The sequence below is a fragment of the Salmo trutta genome, chromosome 33 (genome assembly GCF_901001165.1).
Source record: "Salmo trutta chromosome 33, fSalTru1.1, whole genome shotgun sequence".
NCBI classification, from domain to species: domain Eukaryota; kingdom Metazoa; phylum Chordata; class Actinopteri; order Salmoniformes; family Salmonidae; genus Salmo; species Salmo trutta.
This window is the reverse complement of record NC_042989.1, coordinates 39,931,406-39,954,489: the sequence shown is the minus strand read 5'-3', so window position 1 is coordinate 39,954,489 and position 23,084 is coordinate 39,931,406. Positions and strand designations below refer to the sequence as shown.

At 44.2% G+C, this 23,084-nt stretch overlaps 1 protein-coding gene across 1 annotated transcript in view; it reads right to left on the bottom strand.

Annotated features, from left to right (window-relative positions):
* Positions 1 to 320: 320 nt before the first annotated feature.
* Positions 321 to 23,084, bottom strand: part of LOC115172990 (deubiquitinase DESI2) — a 23,350-nt gene continuing 586 nt past the window's right edge. The window contains exons 2-5 of the mRNA XM_029730948.1: positions 13,837 to 13,909; positions 11,776 to 11,869; positions 2,958 to 3,099; positions 321 to 2,741 (exon numbers count right to left, since the gene is read on the bottom strand). Of these exons, the coding sequence (XP_029586808.1) occupies positions 2,490 to 2,741; positions 2,958 to 3,099; positions 11,776 to 11,869; positions 13,837 to 13,909 (561 nt within the window). The 3' untranslated portion in view covers positions 321 to 2,489. The remainder of the gene's footprint in view (positions 2,742 to 2,957; positions 3,100 to 11,775; positions 11,870 to 13,836; positions 13,910 to 23,084) is intronic.

The following is a 23,084-nucleotide window of genomic DNA, read 5'->3' as shown; positions in this document are numbered from 1 at the left end:
ATTCCATTCCACCCCAAGACCCCCCATATATACACACACACGCTCTCTCATTCCCACACTGAATGAGTGTGTATATGCACGTGTACAACACTGCCCCTCAGTGTCATTCAAAACGTACTTTTTGTTGTTTTATTTTTACACTTTTATCTATGACCATCATTCTATCCCTAGTCCAGCAACTCCACTCCCACTTGCCTAGTTAAATAAAAGGTTCAATAAAATAAATTAATAGTCTGATTTTCCTCCCATTCAATGTTGTTTACGTCAGACTGTGTGTATGGCCTTATTGTATGCAATGCAACACGAGAGGACAAAATATATTGGTGTTATTCTTGTATCTTTATTCTTTTACCATTCTTAAAATTGTGGCATCGTCTTTCAATTCAGGGAAAAAGCACATTACCAATTGAGGTTAAAATTGACACAATACAATAGAAAAAGCTATCCGACTGTTCTTCTCTGTAGAAAGTGTCAAAAAAATGATTTCAATGGTAAAGCATGGAATACTGACCTTTATAGAACACATGTTCAAATCCATGGGTTCAAATCACTGACCTCTATAGAACCCATTTCAACAAGAAGAAAAAAAATCTTCCTGATAATGCAACAAAAAAAGAGAAAAAAAGGAGTTACGCATTAAAAAATAAATACAAATATAGATTATTTAAAAAGTATATAGTATATAAAGTATATAAACAAATAAATCGTTTTCCCCCCCCCACCCAGTTGTCATGGAGATGGTGTGTGGTAATGAGACACCTGTGTAACAACCACAGGTCATGTGATTTCCTTCCTGAGAGGGGGATGGGGTACAGAGGGGTGGAGGCAGACGGACAGACAGACAGTAAACCAAGGAGAAGAGAAAGAAAGGACGATATTATTCTCCAGAAATATGTATGGAATACAACGGGAGTGGGCTTCACAAGGCATACTATTGAATCTACAAGAGCAGCATTATAAACGCATGAACAGAAAAGGGCGAATAACATGTGTCCTCATGTCTGTCTCGTCTGGAAACAGAATTATTTATGGTTTTCTTTAATGGAATAGTAGTCAGGACTTGACTGGTAGGACCACTTCCCCCTTGTTTCAGGGAACACGTGTAAATCCGACTCATTCAGAGACATTTCCACATCAATTCAAAAGACATTAAGAAAACAAAAACCCTTTTCCTTCACACAATGCTCCCACTGTAACCCAGCCCCTACACACCAACTCAATCACTCTGTGGAATCAGCTGGGAAGGCAGCTGGGAGTTTCAACCAAGGCCTGTGATTCAACACTTACTATGAGTTTCATCATGAAAGATTTCCATAGAAGAAGAATGTAAATGCAACTTTCAGAGTCATCTGACAGTGTTATTCATGATAGTGGTAAATTGGCAAATTACATGGGGTGCAGACACCATCTTGTTATAAACAATGCACGAGACCATGCTATGGACAAATAAAACCCTAATATAAATATTCATATGATAAAATGAATATGATCAGAGATTATTTTTTTAGATGTCTTCACTTCTTGTCGAATCCTTTGTTCTTGACACATTGTTTTCAGTTCAGAACGACGTTTAACAGAAACGTGCTAGTTCAGTTCAGAACGACGTTTAACAGAAACGTGCTAGTTCAGTTCAGAACGACGTTTAACAGAAACGTGCTAGTTCAGTTAAGAACGACGTTTAACAGAAACGTGCTAGTTCAAAACAGCCCACGGGTAGTTACTCCTAAAGAGAGAATATATCGCTATATATGGTTCTGCTCCTTTAACTTCTAAAATGGCCAGCATATTAACTTACCCCCAACACATCAACAAAACAAACATCACTGATGATTACAACTGAAGGCCAAGTAAGGGAGTTATTGAACCTCTTGAAACTAGCAGAGAGTAACATCCTGCTAGTGCCACAATACCAGTAGTCTCAGACTGAGAGATACTTAGACTGCATCCCAAATTGGCAGTGGTGTCAGATATACATCTAGTCTAAAGAAGAAGCTGCTCTGGAAAGAGGGCATCAGGGATGAAGGCTGACAAAGGTTTTAAAAAATTTCCTTGGAAAAAGACAAATACTAAGAAAGCACCCCTTGCTCTACAGTACATAATGTAGCTGTGGTCAATCTGAGAGAACCATGCCATGCTCTGAGTTAGTTTGTCAACACCTATAACAAATCCTTCAGAATATATCTACCATAGGTTTAAAAAAAAAAGGGAGAAAACCAGGGAAAGGTCCAAGTGGATTTTGCAGGTCCCCTGGCCCCGGCGGCTTCATGAGTTAGTACTAGCAGGCTAACTAATCATCCGTCCCTCCCGTCTCTGTTCTCAGGGGTGGTACTACGAGGTCAGGTGGTTATTCAGTCAGGCCCACAGATATTACATCACTACATCCCCTGCAGGGGTGAGCTGGTGACTTTCTGGTCCAGAGTTCAGAGGTCAAAGGTCATTGAAAGAGAGTCCTCTTATTGGCTGTTCTCTTCAGACCTACAGTTATTGGTTCAGACTCGTGTATGGCGACAGCTGTGTGAGGATCCAGTGGCCGCCCCGGCGGTCCCGGAAGCTGAGTTGGGGTCCTCGTCGCTGGACTCCCCGGCCTCCCGCTCCTCCTTGTGGAGGCCCATGCTGATGTGGCTCTGGAGGGCAGCAGGGGTCAGCCACTCCTTAGGGAGGCAGGTCTGGAGAAAGGGCACGCAGGAGCTGAAGTAGGCCAGGCGGTTCACCCAGCGAGGGATCTCACGCCCACACAACAGCTGGAATAGAACGAGTACAACAAAAAATAAATACTCCACAAAATATATTTTATATTAAAAAAGCATTACTCCTTTAAAAAAAAATGGTTGTATAGCTCTTATAAAATTATCCAGTTTAATCAAGTTATTCACAATAACGTAAATATATTTCAGACACTGTACGTGTGATCAAACAAACAAATGTTGAATAATTGCATGAATGTTTCTTCTACTGACCTCAGACAGCGAGGAAGAGAAATGGTTGCAGTTCTTGTGCATTAGATGGTAGGAGTTGCCCTTAAAATCTGTCCCCAGATCCTCCATTATCTTATCCATATCTTCCTCTGCAAAGTCTGTTGTGCCCAAAGCGATAGCCTCCCTGTGTAGAATGAAGAAAACAAAGCTGATATGGACATACCAAACTTGGGGGAAAAACCAGTGCTGGGTGTAACGGGATAATTATTTCATTAATTCTTCTCCTGTATATTATTTACTGTGACTAAGTACCGAGGTTCCCACATATAAAAAGTCTACCGGTGTTGAATGTTATGGTTAAAGTTTAGCTCCATTCTGGGTCTGGAACACACTGATAATGTATCTGTCACACTGTGTGATTCTGTAGCAGCGGCTCAGTCTGGTGTTTAGAGAACATTTAGTGCCATCTGATTAATATATACACAGAGCCTTCAGAAAGTATTCATACCCCTTGACTTATTCCATATTGTGTTACAGTCTTATTCTAAAATGTTCTCACCCCTCTACGCACAATACTCCATAATGGCAAAGTGAAAACATGTTTTTAAAAATAAAACATTTTTGCAAATTTACTGAAAATGAAATGCACAAATATCTAATTTACATAAATATTCACACCCCTGAGTTAGAATCACCTTTGACAGTGATTACAGCTGTGAGGCTTTCTGGGTAAGTCTAAGAGCTGTGAGGCTTTCTGGGTAAGTCTCTAAGAACTTTGCACACATTGATTCTACAAAATTTGCCCATTATTCTTTTCAAAATCATCGCTAGACAACCATTTTCAAGTCTTGCCATAGATTTTCAAGCAGATTTAAGTCAAAGCTGTAACTTGGCCACGATTACAAGCATACCCATAACATGATGCAGCCACCACTATGCTAGAACATATGGAGAGTGGTACTCGGTAATGTGTTGTATTGGATTTGCCCCAAACATCACACTTTGTATTCAGGAAAAAAAGTAAATTGCTTTGCCACATTTTTTGAAGTATTACTTTAGTGCCTTGTTGGAAACAGGATGCATGTTTTGGAATAGTTTTATTCTGTACAGACTTCCTTCTTTTAACTCTGTCATTAGGTTAGTATTGTGGAGTAACTACAATGTTGTTGATCCATCCTCAGTTTTCTCCTATCACAGTAATTCAACTCTGTAACTGTGTTTTAAAGTCACCATTGGCCTCATGGTGAAATCCCTGAGCAGTTTCCTTCCTCTCCGGCAACTGAGTTCGGAAGGACGCCTGTATCTTTGTAGTGACTGGGTGTATTGATACACCACCCAAAGTGGTAATTAATAACTTCACCATGTTCAAAGGGATATTCAATGTCTGCTTTTTTTTATGTTGACCCATCTACCCATCTACCTTCTTTGGGAGGCAGTGGAAAACCTCCCTGGTCTTTGTGGTTGAATCTGTGTTTGAAATTCACTGCTCGACTGAGGGATCTTACATATACTTTTATGTGTGGGGTACATGATACTCAACGTTTCCTTATACCCATCATGAGGTTGCACAAACTAGCCTGTGAATGAAAGTTTACAACGTAGGTGCACAGATCGAGAGAAATTTGAGTAATCAAGGTGACAGAAATTGACATATTCAATAACTCCTTGCACAATCTTACCTGCATCTAGCTCATCTAGGGTGTAATCATTACTCCAAACTGTTGTAAACGAGAGTTTCTATTGGACAAATTCAGGTGTTTTTCAACAGAATCGGCAGAACGAATACACTCCTGGTCACACGCAAACACAGTTCCCTTTCATAGCAGCCACATACAAACAGCATGATCACTTTTATAGCAGCCACATACAAACAGCATGATCACTTTTATAGCAGCCACATACAAACAGCATGATCACTTTCATAGCAGCCACATACAAACAGCATGATCCCTTTCATAGCAGCCACATACAAACAGCATGATCACTTTCATAGCAGCCACATACAAACAGCATGATCACTTTCATAGCAGCCACATACAAACAGCATGATCCCTTTCATAGCAGCCACATACAAACAGCATGATCACTTTCATAGCAGCCACATACAAACAGCATGATCACTTTCATAGCAGCCACATACAAACAGCATGATCACTTTCATAGCAGCCACATACAAACAGCATGATCACTTTCATAGCAGCCACATACAAACAGCATGATCCCTTTCATAGCAGCCACATACAAACAGCATGATCACTTTCATAGCAGCCACATACAAACAGCATGATCACTTTCATAGCAGCCACATACAAACAGCATGATCCATGTTGATCGTTGTATTCCTTCTAGCATTTACACACTCCTCCTCCTCTCACCTTTTCCCATCGATTGCGGACTTCAGTGCACAACACATCAGCTTTCTGTGACCAGGCGCAAAAAAACTACTTTCCGAGCCAAACCTTCATATCATAACCACTAACCGCTACATACAGCCTACATCGTTGTCACCATATTAATGTCACGGTCAACATAGCTACAAGAACAAACGTGTTAGTAAACCCGCTACAATCGTGCTGTACAGTGTAGTGTTGCCACGGTAATATCACAGTACCAAAAATGATACTGATGATAGTGAATACCGTAGTACCGTTTCATATGCTACTACCAACTTTTTCCAGCCCTGTTGATCTAAAGAACCTGCTGGGACCTGTTATAAAGTGTTTATAAAGTCAGTTGTGTTTATAGATTCAGTTGAATTTAAGCGAACAGCCACTAGTCTCTTGTATGAGCAGGTGCAAAAATATCAACTTCACTTTCATGCTCATATCACGTGGCAGCTGTACTCATCCAGCGACATCCCCTACCAGCCCTCACTCACCTGCTCTCTGTCCCCACTTCACATCCCCTACCAGCCCTCACTCACCTGCTCTCTGTCCCCTCTTCACATCCCCTACCAGCCCTCACTCACCTGCTGTCCCCTCTTCACGTCCCCTACCAGCCCTCACTCACCTGCTCTCTGTCCCCTCTTCACATCCCCTACCAGCCCTCACTCACCTGCTCTCTGTCCCCTCTTCACATCCCCTACCAGCCCTCACTCACCTGCTCTCTGTCCCCTCTTCACATCCCCTACCAGCCCTCACTCACCTGCTGTCCGCTCTTCACGTCCCCTACCAGCCCTCACTCACCTGCTCTCTGTCCCCTCTTCACATCCCCTACCAGCCCTCACTCACCTGCTCTCTGTCCCTCTCTTCACATCCCCTACCAGCCCTCACTCACCTGCTCTCTGTCCCCTCTTCACATCCCCTACCAGCCCTCACTCACCTGCTCTCTGTCCGCTCTTCACATCCCCTACCAGCCCTCACTCACCTGCTCTCTGTCCCCTCTTCACATCCCCTACCAGCCCTCACTCACCTGCTGTCCCCTCTTCACATCCCCTACCAGCCCTCACTCACCTGCTCTCTGCCCCCTCTTCACATCCCCTACCAGCCCTCACTCACCTGCTGTCCCCTTTTCACATCCCCTACGAGCCCTCACTCACCTGCTCTCTGTCCCCTCTTCACATCCCCTACCAGCCCTCACTCACCTGCTCTCTGTCCCCTTTTCACATCCCCTACCAGCCCTCACTCACCTGCTCTCTGTCCCCTCTTCACATCCCCTACCAGCCCTCACTCACCTGCTCTCTGTCCCCTCTTCACATCCCCTACCAGCCCTCACTCACCTGCTGTCCCCTCTTCACATCCCCTACCAGCCCTCACTCACCTGCTCTCTGTCCCCTCTTCACATCCCCTACCAGCCCTCACTCACCTGCTGTCCCCCCTTCACATCCCCTACCAGCCCTCACTCACCTACTCTCTGTCCCCTCTTCACATCCCCTTCCAGCCCTCACTCACCTGCTCTCTGTCCCCTCTTCACATCCCCTACCAGCCCTCACTCACCTGCTCTCTGTCCCCTCTTCACATCCCCTACCAGCCCTCACTCACCTGCTCTCTGTCCCCTCTTCACATCCCCTACCAGCCCTCACTCACCTGCTCTCTGTCCCCTCTTCACATCCCCTACCAGCCCTCACTCACCTGCTCTCTGTCCCCTCTTCACATCCCCTACCAGCCCTCACTCACCTGCTCTCTGTCCCCTCTTCACATCCCCTACCAGCCCTCACTCACCTGCTCTATGTCCCCTCTTCACATCCCCTACCAGCCCTCACTCACCTGCTCTCTGTCCCCTCTTCACATCCCCTACCAGCCCTCACTCACCTGCTCTCCCCTCTTCACATCCCCTACCAGCCCTCACTCACCTGCTCTCTGTCCGCTCTTCACATCCCCTACCAGCCCTCACTCACCTGCTGTCCCCTCTTCACATCCCCTACCAGCCCTCACTCACCTGCTCCCTGTCCCCTCTTCACATCCCCTACCAGCCCTCACTCACCTGCTTCTCTCTGAGTCTGCTCTTCTTCTGTCAGTTTTTTAAAAAATATATAATTTAGCGGTAATGGTGAGGGGGATGCAGTCCAAGACCCTGGTGAGTTGTCTGTTGTTAGACGACCTTACATTGGAGCAGCTCGTAAAGCGAGCAACGTTGATACATTTGTATAATTTAATCGCCTGTTATAACCAAGAACAAAGACCAGTCTGAGTAGACTTGAAAGTTCACCGTCATGTAGCCTCTGAGTGTCGGGGGGGGGGGGGGGGGGGAATGAGGAATACAGCTTATCGGCCTGCATGTTTGCAGCTTTACAGCAAAGAAAACTACTTGTCTCTAGCCTAAACGGTTAAAAATATGACCCATATTACCGAAGGTGGCTTTAAAAAAAGATTATGTTGAGATTCGAGCGCATATTATATAGTTATTGGTTTGATAACAAACAACGTTGTTCAGTCATGTTACCTAGCAACATGGTAACAAACAACGTTGTTCAGTCATGTTACCTAGCAACATGGTAACAAACAAAGTTGTTCAGTCATGTTACCTAGCAACATGGTAACAGCGTTGTTCAGTCATGTTACCTAGCTAGCTAACAACATGTTAACAAACAACATACTGTAACGACCCTGGGTTTATAAGCGCGGATATCGACTCTGCCACACGACATTGCTTTTGCGGCACAGTCGATAGCGCGCTGGATTTCGGGCTAGAAGGTCGAGGGTTCGAGGCCTGCTCCCTGCCTGTTTCTTAACATTGGTGTCAGAAGTGGGATGCTCCCTGCCGTTTCATTACAATAGTAACAAACAGCGTTGTTCAGTCATGTTACCTAGCTAGCTAACAACATGGTAACAAACAGCGTTGTTCAGTCATGTTACCTAGCTAGCTAACAACATGGTAACAAACAGCGTTGATCAGTCATGTTACCTAGCTAGCTAACAACATGGTAACAGCGTTGTTCAGTCATGTTACCTAGCTAGCTAACAACATGGTAACAGCGTTGTTCAGTCATGTTACCTAGCTAGCTAACAACATGGTAACAGCGTTGTTCAGTCATGTTACCTAGCTAGCTAACAACATGGTAACAAACAGCGTTGTTCAGTCATGTTACCTAGCTAGCTAACAACATGGTAACAAACAGCGTTGTTCAGTCATGTTACCTAGCTAGCTAACAACATGGTAACAAACAGCGTTGTTCAGTCATGTTACCTAGCTAGCTAACAACATGGTAACAGCGTTGTTCAGTCATGTTACCTAGCTAGCTAACAACATGGTAACAAACAGCGTTGATCAGTCATGTTACCTAGCTAGCTAACAACATGGTAACAGCGTTGTTCAGTCATGTTACCTAGCTAGCTAGCAACATGGTAACTTGACAGTAGGTTTAGGCACATTTGATTGGCCCAGGAGGTACGGAAAAGGATTTGCTTCTCGTGAGATGTGTTTCAAAAGGTTGGATTTATATAGGCCCAGTGGTGTAAAGTACTTCAGTAAAAATACTTTCAAGTACTACTTAAGTAGTTTTTTGTGGTATCTGTACTTTACTTTACATATTTTTTTTACTTCTCTACATTCCTAAAGAAAATACTGTACTTTTTACTCCATACATTTTCCCTGACACCCAAAAGTACTCGTAACATTTTTAATGCTTAGCAGGACAGGAAAATGGTCCAATTCACACACTTATCAAGAGAACATCCCTGGTCGTCCCTACTGCCTCTGATCTTGCAGACTCACTAAACACATGCTTCGTTTGTAAAGGATGTCTGAGTGTTGGATTGAGCCCCTATCTGTAAATATGAAAATGTGTCCGTCTGCTTTGCTTAAAATAAGGAATATGAAATTATTTATACTTGTACTTTTGATACTTAAGTACACACACACACACACACACACACAACAGTGTAGGTTCCGTCCCTCTCTTCGCCCCGACCTGGGCTCAAACCAGGGACCCTCTGCACACATCAACAACTGACATCCCACGAAGCATCGTTACCCATCGCGCCACAAAAGCCGCGGCCCTTGCAACGCAAGGGGGAACCCTACTTCAAGTCTCAGAGCGAGTGACGTCACTGATTGAAACGCTATTAGCGCGCACCACCGCTAACTAACTAGCCATTTCACATCGGTTACACACACACACACACACACACACACACACACACACACACACACACACACACACACACACACACATATATAAAACCAACTACTTTTAGACTTTTACTCAAGTAGTATTTTACTGGGTGACTTTCACTTTTACTTGAGTCATTTTCTATTAAGGTGTCTTTACTTTTACTCAAGTATGCCTACTGGGTAATTTCCCCACCTCTGTATAGGCCTAATGTACGCCTAAACTATACTGAACAAAAATATAAAAACACAACATGCAACACTTTCAACATTTTTACTGAGTTACAGTTGATATGAGGAAATCAGTCAATTTAAATAACTTCATTAGGCACTAATCTATGGATTTCACATGACTTGGCTCATCGCGTTCTAACGAGGCGGGCGGTGCGCCTGCGGGCTGACCTCGGGTTTGTCAGGTGAAAGGTGCTTCCGGGTTAAGCTGTTCAGAAGCGCGGTTTGACGGGTCATGTTTTTGAGGACGCATGACTCGACCTTCGCCTCCCGAGCCCGTTGGGGAGTTGCAGCGATGAGACAAGATCATAATTGGGGAGAAAAAAGGGGTTAAAAAAATAAATAAATAAAATGGTCCTCACAATTGGCCTCAGGATCTCTTCATGGTATTTCTCTGCATTCAAATTGCCATTGATAAAACGCAATTGTTTTCATTGTCCGTAGCTTTATGCCTGCCCATACCATAATCTCACCTCCACCATGGGGCACTCTGTTCAGAACGTTGACATCAGCAAACCATTCGCCCACACGATTCCATACACGTGGTCCACGGTTGTAAAGCCGGTCAAGGTATCTTAACTGGCACCAACTCTGTTTAAATAAAATATCCATATCTACTCTCATACGGTTTATTGATCACACGTTCTCTACCGAAGCTCTCATAGGGAAAGCAATACGAGACAGCGCAGAGAAGCGGGTGAAATGTTAAAGCAGTATTTTGACATGGATGGGCAAGAGACGTGTTTTGATAATGCAACCTATGGATTACAGAATAAAGTTAGGAATTTACGTGAGACAGGAGTCAGGATTTTGCGATTGGGACGATAGACAAACAGCCTAGATTCTATATAAGGCTACTAAATGAGTCAATAGATACACAAGACTCTTGATTTAGGTTACATTGTTGCAAGCTAAATGTTTATGATCAGTGATCGATGAGCATACAAATACATTAGCTACCACTTCCACTTGTCCAGCCAGAGATCAATTAACCAAATATACACTTGTATAACATGTTAGCAAAATGTTCTGATTGGCTAATATATAAGCAAACTAGAATAATGATGATCATTAGCACTCACCTCAATTTAGCGCACAGTCTAATTGTTACCAAATATCCAAACGGAGATTCAGTGAAAACAAACATTTATTGATTTATAGACGAGTCCCTCAAACTTGTATCAAAGCAGCGTGATTGGGCTGTCCCAATCAAAATGGCGCTGAAACGATAAATCTACTGAAGGTGACCACACATGATTATTCCTTTAAATTAGTATAATAGATGGATATGACTTTGGGAGTTTCAGCATAAGCAAAAATTGGATACATGCCTTCAATTAATAGCATTAGCCTAATATATTACAATATATATAATTTTCCTCTCTCTGCGCTTTTTCTAGGCTTCTCATTCTCTTCTTCTCTTCCCGCTGCCGCCTGCCTCCGCCACGTTCTTCCCAACACTAGTTAAGTAAATAAAGCCTACTGTCACGCCCTGACCTGAGAGAGCCTTTCTATTTCTCTATGTGGTTAGGTCAGGGTGTAGGGTGGGCATTCTATGTTTTGTATTTCTTTGTTTTGGGCCGAGTATGGTTCCTAACCAGAGGCAGCTGTCCATCGTTGTCTCTGATTGGGAATCATACTTAGGGAGCCCTTTTTTCCCCACCTGTGTTTGTGGGTAATTATTAATTATTATTTTCTGTGTGTGTTTTTGTCTGCTCGCCTCAGTTGTGTCACGTTCTTTTCTGTTTTACCCGTTTATTGTTTTGTTCAGTCTCAGCTCAATAAAGGATGTGGAATTACAGGCGCTGCGCCTTGGTTGATTTACGACAGGGAGTTTGAGGACATTAAACGTGACACCTACAATTTAAAAAAAAAATAGAAATCTGGGTTTTTTCGGGTTTGAGCTCATTTGATTTCTGTGATGTCAAACCAGGCCTGGGCTCGGGCTTCAGCTCACCGGACTTGGCTTTTAAACTGCATTCTGATCTTCTGTTGTGAAACAGCGGCCACTGACCACTTCTTTATGTGACTAGGCACTCTGTAGAACCCTGTGTGTGTGTGTGTGATAATGTAAACTCACTTGAATTTGAAGGTCTCTCCTAATTCAGTGGTGTTTCCAGGGTTTATTTCAAATATACCACTAAATGGGTACGGATGACCTCCATACGCAAACTCTGTAATAAAGACGAGAACAAAAGGAACACATTGAACATCAGTACTGTATCGTCGCTCACATTACAGGTCTGAGAAGATATCGTGTGAAGATATCGTGTGAAGATATCGTGTGGTGTGTGAAGATATCGTGGGAAGATATCGTGTGAAGATATCGTGTGAAAATATCGTGTGAAGATATCGTGTGAAGATATCGTGTGAAGATATCGTGTGGTGTGTGAAGATATCGTGTGAAGATATCGTGTGGTGTGTGAAGATATCGTGTGAAGATATCGTGTGAAGATATCGTGTGGTGTGTGAAGATATCGTGGGAAGATATCGTGTGAAGATATCGTGTGAAGATATCGTGTGAAGATATCGTGTGAAGATATCGTGTGGTGTGTGAAGATATCGTGTGAAGATATCGTGTGAAGATATCGTGTGAAGATATCGTGTGGTGTGTGAAGATATCGTGGGAAGATATCGTGTGAAGATATCGTGTGAAGATATCGTGGGAAGATATCGTGTGAAGATATCGTGTGAAGATATCGTGTGAAGATATCGTGTGAAGATATCGTGTGGTGTGTGAAGACATCGTGTGAAGATATCGTGTGAAGATACCGTGTGAAAATATCGTGTGAAGATATCGTGTGAAGATATCGTGTGAAGATATCGTGTGAAGATATCGTGTGGTGTGTGAAGATATCGTGTGAAGATATCGTGTGGTGTGTGAAGATATCGTGTGAAGATATCGTGTGAAGATCTCGTGTGAAGATATCGTGTGAAGATATCGTGTGGTGTTCGATCAATGCGTCATCCTGGCTGATAGGCTACTCATGTCTACTTAACAATCTATTATAACTCAGATAACACAGAAAATCGTGTGGTGTGTGAAGATATCGTGGGAAGATATCGTGTGAAGATATCGTGTGAAGATATCGTGGGAAGATATCGTGTGAAGATATCGTGTGAAGATATCGTGTGAAGATATCGTGTGAAGATATCGTGTGGTGTGTGAAGATATCGTGTGAAGATATCGTGTGAAGATACCGTGTGAAAATATCGTGTGAAAATATCGTGTGAAGATATCGTGTGAAGATATCGTGTGAAGATATCGTGTGGTGTGTGAAGATATCGTGTGAAGATATCGTGTGGTGTGTGAAGATATCGTGTGAAGATATCGTGTGAAGATATCGTGTGAAGATATCGTGTGGTGTTCGATCAATGCGTCATCCTGGCTGATAGGCTACTCATGTCTACTTAACAATCTATTATAACTCAGATAACACAGAAAAACATCCTCATATAAAAAAAACGATGAATTACCCTGTGAAAGTTTTGTGAGCTTCTGGGTCATGTCCCCTAATCTTTCGAACGGGCTTGACGATTATATCATCAAATTCGAGAAAATGCAGACATGTAAAGAGATGCATAAAAATTATATTTGTGTTTATGGATGTATTTACTTCTGCCAGATGCCTTTCATGAAGTGTTTGCGCTGAAGAACATTGCTCTACGTTTTTGCCCATTGAAGACTATTCAAAAAGCCTACAAAAGTTTTTTTTTTAAACTACAAGGCTACTTCCTGGAAAATTACATGTCACTTTTATAGGGTATTAAAAAAACTATGATGTAGCAGCCACATTATCTTCTAGGTACAGCCTGTGACTGAGGGCATTATGAATAAGACCAGTCTGTCTGTCTGTTGATGCTAAAACTCTCTCTCTCTCTCTCCACACATTATGATTCAATGGTGAGTAACTCAGGAGGAAAGAACAACAAAATGACAGAATCTCAATGGGATAGAAGCTGTGGAGAGACATTCCACATGTAACGTTCCACATCGAACGTTCCACATCTAACGTTCCACATCTAACGTTCCATTTAGCCAACAGCACACTGACTGACTGAATGAATGAATGAATGAATGGGTGAGTGAGTGAATGGCTGGATGAATGAATGAGAAAGTAGTGAAGGTCTTCCTCTGTACCTCGGCCATAGATCTCAATGCCTGAGTGGTAGACTCCAACACCCAGAGTGGAAGTGTACTCGTTGATCCAGTACTGAATAGAGAAAGAGAGAGAGATTCAACAGTTAGATGTCCTAGAAACGGTTGGATTGCCATTCCCCCCCCCCCCCCCTTCAAATCATCCTCCTAAACTGAAATACGAGAGTGAGTTTGCGTGTTTAAAAAACATTTATTGCACGTTTGTATTTTGAATTTCAAATCCTGAAATTAAAAATGCACAGTAAAATTGTAATCAAAGTGTTAAAAGAAGCATGTCTGACCACCAAGTACATGGTCACAGAAACACCGGGAAAGTTAAGGGATGCTACTCATAATTTCCTCTACACATGGTGGTGGTAACACACCTATTGCCTACCCCCCCTACAGAAACCCTCTCTTCCCAATCAGGGGCCTGTAATAAGGCTAATCAAGTGTCTCAGATTAGAGGTGCTGATTTCAGTTTAGCCTTTTAGAGCTTTTAGAGTTAAGAAGGTTACATGGGACAGGGAAGACCTGATCTGAGATCTCTAACCCCCGAAAATCAAATCAAATTTTATTTGTCACACTTCGTAAACAAAACAGGTGTAGACTAACAGTGACATGCTTACTCACGGGTCCTTTTACAACAGTGCAGAGAGAAAAATACAAAATTACAGAAAAATAATAACACAACGAATAAATACATAATGAGTACCAGGTAATAACATGGCTATATACAGGGAGTACCAGGTAATAACATGGCTATATACAGGGAGTACCAGGTAATAACATGGCTATATACAGGGAGTACCAGGTAATAACATGGCTATATACCCGAGGTACCAGGTAATAACATGGCTATATACACTGGGTACCAGGTAATAACATGGCTATATACAGGGAGTACCAGGTAATAACATGGCTATATACAGGGAGTACCAGGTAATAACACGGCTATATACCCAGGGTACCAGGTAATAACATGGCTATATACAGGGAGTGCCAGGTAATAACATGGCTATATACCCGGGGTACCAGGTAATAACATGGCTATATACAGGGAGTACCAGGTAATAACATGGTTATATACAGGGAGTACCAGGTAATAACATGGCTATATACAGGGGGTACCAGGTAATAACATGGTTATCTGCACAGGGTACCAGGTAATAACATGGCTATATACAGGGAGTACCAGGTAATAACATGGCTATATACCCGGGGTACCAGGTAATAACATGGCTATATACAGGGAGTACCAGGTAATAACATGGCTATATACCCGAGGTACCAGGTAATGACATGGCTATATACCCGAGGTACCAGGTAATAACATGGCTATATACAGGGAGTACCAGGTAATAACATGGCTATATACCCGGGGTACCAGGTAATAACATGGCTATATACAGGGAGTACCAGGTAATAACATGGCTGTATACCCGGGGTACCAGGTAATAACATGGTTATATACAGGGAGTACCAGGTAATAACATGGCTGTATACCCGGGGTACCAGGTAATAACATGGCTATATACCCTGGGTACCAGGTAATAACATGGCTATATACAGGGAGTACCAGGTAATAACATGGTTATATACAGGGAGTACCAGGTAATAACATGGCTATATACAGGGAGTACCAGGTAATAACATGGCTATATACAGGGGGTATCAGGTAATAACATGGTTATATACAGGGGGTATCAGGTAATAACATGGTTATCTACACAGGATACCAGGTAATAACATGGCTATATACAGGGAGTACCAGGTAATAACATGGCTATATACAGGGAGTACCAGGTAATAACATGGCTATATACAGGGAGTACCAGGTAATAACATGGTTATATACAGGGAGTACCAGGTAATAACATGGCTATATACAGGGAGTACCAGGTAATAACATGGCTATATACAGGGAGTACCAGGTAATAACATGGCTATATACAGGGAGTACCAGGTAAAGACATGGCTATATACAGGGAGTACCAGGTAATAACATGGTTATCTACACAGGGTACCAGGTAATAACATGGCTATATACAGGGAGTACCAGGTAATAACATGGCTATATACCCGGGGTACCAGGTAATAACATGGCTATATACAGGGAGTACCAGGTAATAACATGGCTATATACAGGGAGTACCAGGTAATAACATGGCTATATACCCAGGGTACCAGGTAATAACATGGCTATATACAGGGAGTACCAGGTAATAACATGGCTATATACCCGGGGTACCAGGTAATAACATGGCTATATACAGGGAGTACCAGGTAATAACATGGTTATATACAGGGAGTACCAGGTAATAACATGGTTATATACAGGGAGTACCAGGTAATAACATGGCTATATACAGGGGGTACCAGGTAATAACATGGTTATCTGCACAGGGTACCAGGTAATAACATGGCTATATACAGGGAGTACCAGGTAATAACATGGCTATATACCCGGGGTACCAGGTAATAACATGGCTATATACAGGGAGTACCAGGTAATAACATGGCTATATACCCGAGGTACCAGGTAATGACATGGCTATATACCCGAGGTACCAGGTAATAACATGGCTATATACCCGGGGTACCAGGTAATAACATGGCTATATACCCGGGGTACCAGGTAATAACATGGCTATATACAGGGAGTACCAGGTAATAACATGGCTGTATACCCGGGGTACCAGGTAATAACATGGTTATATACAGGGAGTACCAGGTAATAACATGGCTGTATACCCGGGGTACCAGGTAATAACATGGCTATATACCCGGGGTACCAGGTAATAACATGGCTATATACCCGGGGTACCAGGTAATGACATGGATATATACCCTGGGTACCAGGTAATAACATGGCTATATACAGGGAGTACCAGGTAATAACATGGCAATATACAGGGAGTACCAGGTAATAACATGGCTATATACAGGGGGTACCAGGTAATAACATGGCTATATACCCTGGGTACCAGGTAATAACATGGTTATATACAGGGAGTACCAGGTAATAACATGGCTATATACAGGGAGTACCAGGTAATAACATGGCTATATACAGGGGGTACCAGGTAATAACATGGCTATATACAGGGGGTACCAGGTAATAACATGGTTATCTACACAGGATACCAGGTAATAACATGGCTATATACAGAGAGTACCAGGTAATAACATGGCAATATACAGGGAGTACCAGGTAATAACATGGCTATATACAGGGAGTACCAGGTAATAACATGGCTATATACCCGAGGTACCAGGTAATAACATGGCTATATACAGGGAGTACCAGGTAATAACATGGCTATATACCCGGGGTACCAGGTAATAACATGGCTATATACCCGGGGTACCAGGTAATAACATGGCTATATACAGGGAGTACCAGGTAATAACATGGTTATATACAGGGAGTACCAGGTAATAACATGGCTATATACAGGGAGTACCAGGTAATAACATGGCTATATACAGGGAGTACCAGGTAATAACATGGCTATATACAGGGAGTACCAGGTAATAACATGGCTATATACCCGGGGTACCAGGTAATGACATGGCTATATACCCGAGGGACCAGGTAATAACATGGCTATATACCCGGGGTTCCAGGTAATAACATGGCTATATACCCGGGGTACCAGGTAATAACATGGCTATATACAGGGAGTACCAGGTAATAACATGGCTGTATACCCGGGGTACCAGGTAATAACATGGCTATATACAGGGAGTACCAGGTAATAACATGGCTATATACAGGGAGTACCAGGTAATAACATGGCTATATACCCTGGGTACCAGATAATAACATGGCTATATACCCAGGGTACCAGGTAATAACATGGCTATATACCCGGGGTACCAGGTAATAATATGGTTATATACAGGGAGTACCAGGTAATAACATGGCTATATACAGGGAGTACCAGGTAATAACATGGCTATATACAGGGGGTACCAGGTAATAACATGGTTATATACACAGGGTACCAGGTAATAACATGGCTATATACAGGGAGTACCAGGTAATAACATGGCTGTATACCCGGGGTACCAGGTAATAACATGGCTGTATACCCGTGGTACCAGGTAATAACATGGCTATATACCCGGGGTACCAGGTAATAACATGGCTATATACAGGGGGTACCAGGTAATAACATGGCTATATACCAGGGGTACCAGGTAATAACATGGCTATATACAGGGAGTACCAGGTAATAACATGGCTATATACAGGGAGTACCAGGTAATAACATGGTTATATACAGGAAGTACCAGGTAATAATATGGTTATATACAGGGAGTACCAGGTAATAACATGGTTATATACAGGGAGTACCAGGTAATTACATGGCTATATACAGGGAGTACCAGGTAATAACATGGCTATATACAGGGAGTACCAGGTAATAACATGGCTATATACAGGGAGTACCAGGTAATAACATGGCTATATACAGGGAGTACCAGGTAATAACATGGCTATATACCAGGGGTACCAGGTAATAACATGGCTATATACAGGGAGTACCAGGTAATAACATGGTTATATACAGGAAGTACCAGGTAATAATATGGTTATATACAGGGAGTACCAGGTAATAACATGGTTATATACAGGGAGTACCAGGTAATTACATGGCTATATACAGGGAGTACCAGGTAATAACATGGCTATATACAGGGAGTACCAGGTAATAACATGGCTATATACAGGGAGTACCAGGTAATAACATGGCTATATACAGGGAGTACCAGGTAATAACATGGCTATATACAGGGAGTACCAGGTAATAACATGGCTATATACAGGGAGTACCAGGTAATAACATGGCTGTATACCCGGGGTACCAGGTAATAACATGGCTATATACCCGGGGGAACCAGGTAATAACATGGCTATATACAGGGAGTACCAGGTAATAACATGGCTATATACAGGGAGTACCAGGTAATAACATGGCTGTATACCCGGGGGAACCAGGTAATAACATGGCTATATACCCGGGGTACCAGGTAATAACATGGCTGTATACCCGGGGTACCAGGTAATAACATGGCTATATACCCGGGGTACCAGGTAATAACATGGCTATATACCCGGGGTACCAGGTAATAACATGGCTATATACCCGGGGTACCAGGTAATAACATGGCTATATACAGGGAGTACCAGGTAATAACATGGCTATATACCCGGGGTCCCCATAATGACAAAGCGAAAAAACAGGTTTTTAGAAATGTGTGCTAATTTATTACAAGTAAATAATTTCAGGCCGGCCTCCCGAGTGGCGCTGTGGTCTAGCTGTGCCACTAAAGATTCTGGTTCGAGTCCAGGCTCTGTCGCAGACGGCTGTGACCGAGAGACTCATGGGGCGGCGCACAATTGGCCCAGCATCGTCCGGGTTAGGGGAGGGCTTGGCCGACAGGGATGTCCTTGTCCCATCGCGCACTAGCGACTCCTGTGGCGGGCCGGGAGCAATGCACTGCGTTTACTCCGACACATTGGTGTGGCTGGCTTTCCGGGTTAAGTCGGCGTTGTGTCAAGAAGCAGTGCGGCTTGGCTGGGTTGTTTTTCGGAGGACTCACGGCTCTCGACCTTCGCCTGTAATCGCTGCCAAATGTGCTTCAACAAAGTACTGAGTAAAAAGTCTGAATACTTATGTAAATGTGCTATTTCAGTTTCTTATGCTTAATAAATGTGCATACATTTCAAAAAATCTGTTTTTGCTTTGTCATTATGGGGTATTGTGTGTAGATTGTTGAGTGGAAAATATAATTGAATACATTTTAGAATAAGATTGTAACGTAACAAATTATGGAAAAAGTCAATGGGTCTGAATACTTTCTGAATGCACTGTATTTCGCTTGGGAGTATAAGCTGTTCAGGGTCTTGTTGGTTCCAGACCTGGTGCATTATTACCGCTTGCCGTGCGGAAGCAGAGGGAACAGTCTTAGGTGGCTGGAGTCTTTTACAACTGTTAGGGCCTTCCTCTGACACTGCCTAGTAGGTCCTGGATGACAGGGAGATCGGCCCCAGTGACTGGGCGGTATGCAATGTCCTCTGTAGCTCCTAGTGGTAGGACGCCAAGCGGTTGTCATACCAAGCGGTGATGCAGGCAAGTCAAGATGCTCTCATTGTTGCAGCTGTATAACTTTTTTGAGGATCTGAGGGCCCATGCTGAATCTTTTCAGCCTCCCAAGGAGGAAGAGGTGTTGTCGTGCCCTCTTCACGAATGTGGTAATTCCTTAGTGATGTGGACACACTGATGAACTTGAAGCTCTGCTCCACTAAAAAGCCCAGTCGATGTGAACGTGCTCGACCCTCCATTTCCTGTAGTCCACGATCAGCTCCTTTGTCTTGCTGACTTTGAGGGAGATTTTGTTGTCCTGGCACCACACTGCCAGGTCTTGGACCTCCTTTCTGTTGGCTAACTCATCACCGTCGGTGATCAGGCCTACCACCGAGTCGTGTGTGGCCATGCAGTCGTGGGTTAACAGGAAGTACTAAGCACGCACCCCTGACGGGGGTCAGCGTGGAGGATGTGTTGTTGCCTACTCTAACCACCCTGAGGGCAGCCCAGCAGGAAGTCCAGGATCCAGTTGCAGAGGGAGGTGTTTAAGCCCAGGGTCCTTAGCTAAATGATGAGCTTGGAGGGCACTATGGTATTGAAAGCAGAGCTGTAGTCAATGAACAGCATTCTCACGTAGGTGTTCCCTTTGTCCAGGTGTGAAAGGACAGTGTGGAGTGAGATTACATCATTTGTGGATCTGTTGGGGCGATATGCAAATTGGAGTGGGTCGAAGATGTCTGGGATAATGGTGTTGATGTGAGCCATGACCAGCCTCTCAAAGCATTTCATGGCTACAGATGTGCTTCGGGCCGATAGCCATTTAGACAGGTTACCTTGGCGTTCTTGGGCAAAGGGACTACGGTGGTCTATTTGAAACATGTAGGTATTACAGACTGGGTCAGGGAGAGGTTGAAAATGTTAGTGAAGACGCTTGGCAGGTGGTCAACGCACGCTCCGTCTGGCCCTGCGGCTTTGTGAACGTTAACCTGTTTAAAGGTCTTACACACATCAGCTACAGAGAGCATGATCACACAGTTGTCCAGAACAGCTGGTGGTCTTATGCATGGTTCACCTTGAAGCGAACATAGAATGTACGTATTTCGTCTGGTAGGCTTGCGTCACTGGACAACTCACGACTGGGTTTCCCTTTGTAATCCGTGATAGTTTGCGAGCCCTACCACATCCGACGAGTGTCAGAGCCGGTGTAGTAAGACTCGATCTTGGTCCTGTATTGATGCTTTGCCTGTTTGATGGTTCATCGAAGGGCGTAGCGAGATTACTTATAAACGTCTTGATTAGCGTCCCGCTCCTTGAAAATGGCAGCTCTAGCCTTTAGCTCGGTGCGGATGTTGCCTGTAATCCATGGCTTCTGGTTGGGATATGTACGTGTATGGTCACCGTGGGGACGACGTCCTCGATGCACTTATTAATGAAGCCAGTGACTGATGTGGTGTACTCCTCAATGCCATCGGATAAATCCAGGAACATATTCCAGTCTGTGCTAGCAATCAGACCTCCTCTTGTACCCTTGTGCGTGGGGTGGGAAGGGGGTGGGGTAAAAGACATTCACAGCCCACCAGCTGGACCCTCCATTAATAATAGAGACTTTCCTGACTGACACAGTGCTAGTGAAACACTATCTATAAGCTTACTGTTGCAGGCTCTCACATACAGTATCCAGCCAACTGAAACCCATGTCTTGCATCTACGCAGTCTAAAGCTGGAATGATGCTCGCAGTCTCTGAGGAACTCTCCCACATTACATTCAATTGTCTGTCTTTCCATGCAGAAATATCATGCCTCATTTCACACCCATCCTCCCATCCTCCCATCCTCCAATCTCTCTCTCTCTCTCTCTCTCTCTCTCTCTCTCATCTACCCATCACTCCTTCAGTTCTCTCAATACACAGACACAGAGTACAGTAATTCAAATGTATTCCTGTCTTCAGTTGTCTGAACCTTATTGCTGTTATTCAAAAAGTGTTTAGGACTAGGGCCCTACTTTCCAGGGTGAATTCCATTTCAATTCAACTCATTGCTTTTCAATGAGGTGCTCCGGAGTCCCAATCCATGATCACTTCTCGCTCTCTCTCTCTGGGGTCGCACACTTCTCTCCCTCTCTGGGGTCGCACCCTTCTCTCTCTCTCTCTCTGGGGTCGACCCCTTCTCTCTCTCTCTGGGGTCGCACCCTTCTCTCTCTCTCTCTCTGGGGTCGACCCCTTCTCTCACTCTCTCTCTCTCTGGGGTCGCACCCTTCTCTCTCTCTCTCTGGGGTCGACCCCTTCTCGCTCTCTCTCTCTGGGGTCGCACCCTTCTCTCTCTCTCTGGGGTCGCACCCTTCTCTCTCTCTCTCTCTCTCTCTCTGGGGTCGACCCCTTCTCTCTCTCTCTCTCTTGTGTCGCACCCTTCTCTCTCTCTCTCTCTCTCTCTGGGGTCGCACCCTTCTCTCTCTCTCTCTCGCTCGGGTCGCACCCTTCTCTCTCTCTCTCTGGGGTCGACCCCTTCTCTCTCTCTCTCTCTCTGGGGTCGCACCCTTCTCTCTCTCTCTCTCTCTGGGTCGACCCCTTCTCTCTCTCTCTCTCTCTCTCTCTCTCTCTCTGGGGTCGACCCCTTCTCTCTCTCTCTCTCTCTCTCTCTGGGGTCGCACCCTTCTCTCTCTCTCTCTCTCTCTGGGGTCGCACCCTTCTCTCTCTCTCTCTCTCTGGGGTCGCACCCTTCTCTCTCTCTCTCTCTCTCTCTCTCTGGGGTCGCACCCTTCTCTCTCTCTCTCTCTCTCTCTCTCTCTCTCTCTCTCTCTGGGGTCGCACCCTTCTCCAGCAGCCCCTGCATGACCTGTAGTGTGCCAACCAGAGGGTCCCAGACATAGAGCAGTCCGGGCAAATGCCAGATGGGCCGGTACATCTTTAGCCCAGTGGGCCGGTGTAAATTGTGGGGTTTCAAGTAAAATACAGTTATCACAATAGGCCGGTGTGGTAGAAATGCCCGGGCTGATTTATGGTCCCAGTCTGTCCCTACTCCCAGCAAAGCAGAGCAACACTGGGGTTTTAATCAGGCGTTTTGAGAAGCTGTGACTTTCAGCTCCACCGGGGTCCTCATCTATGACTGCTGGCCTGGAGACTACAGAGGAGAGGTGAGAAGCCAACTATGCACCTT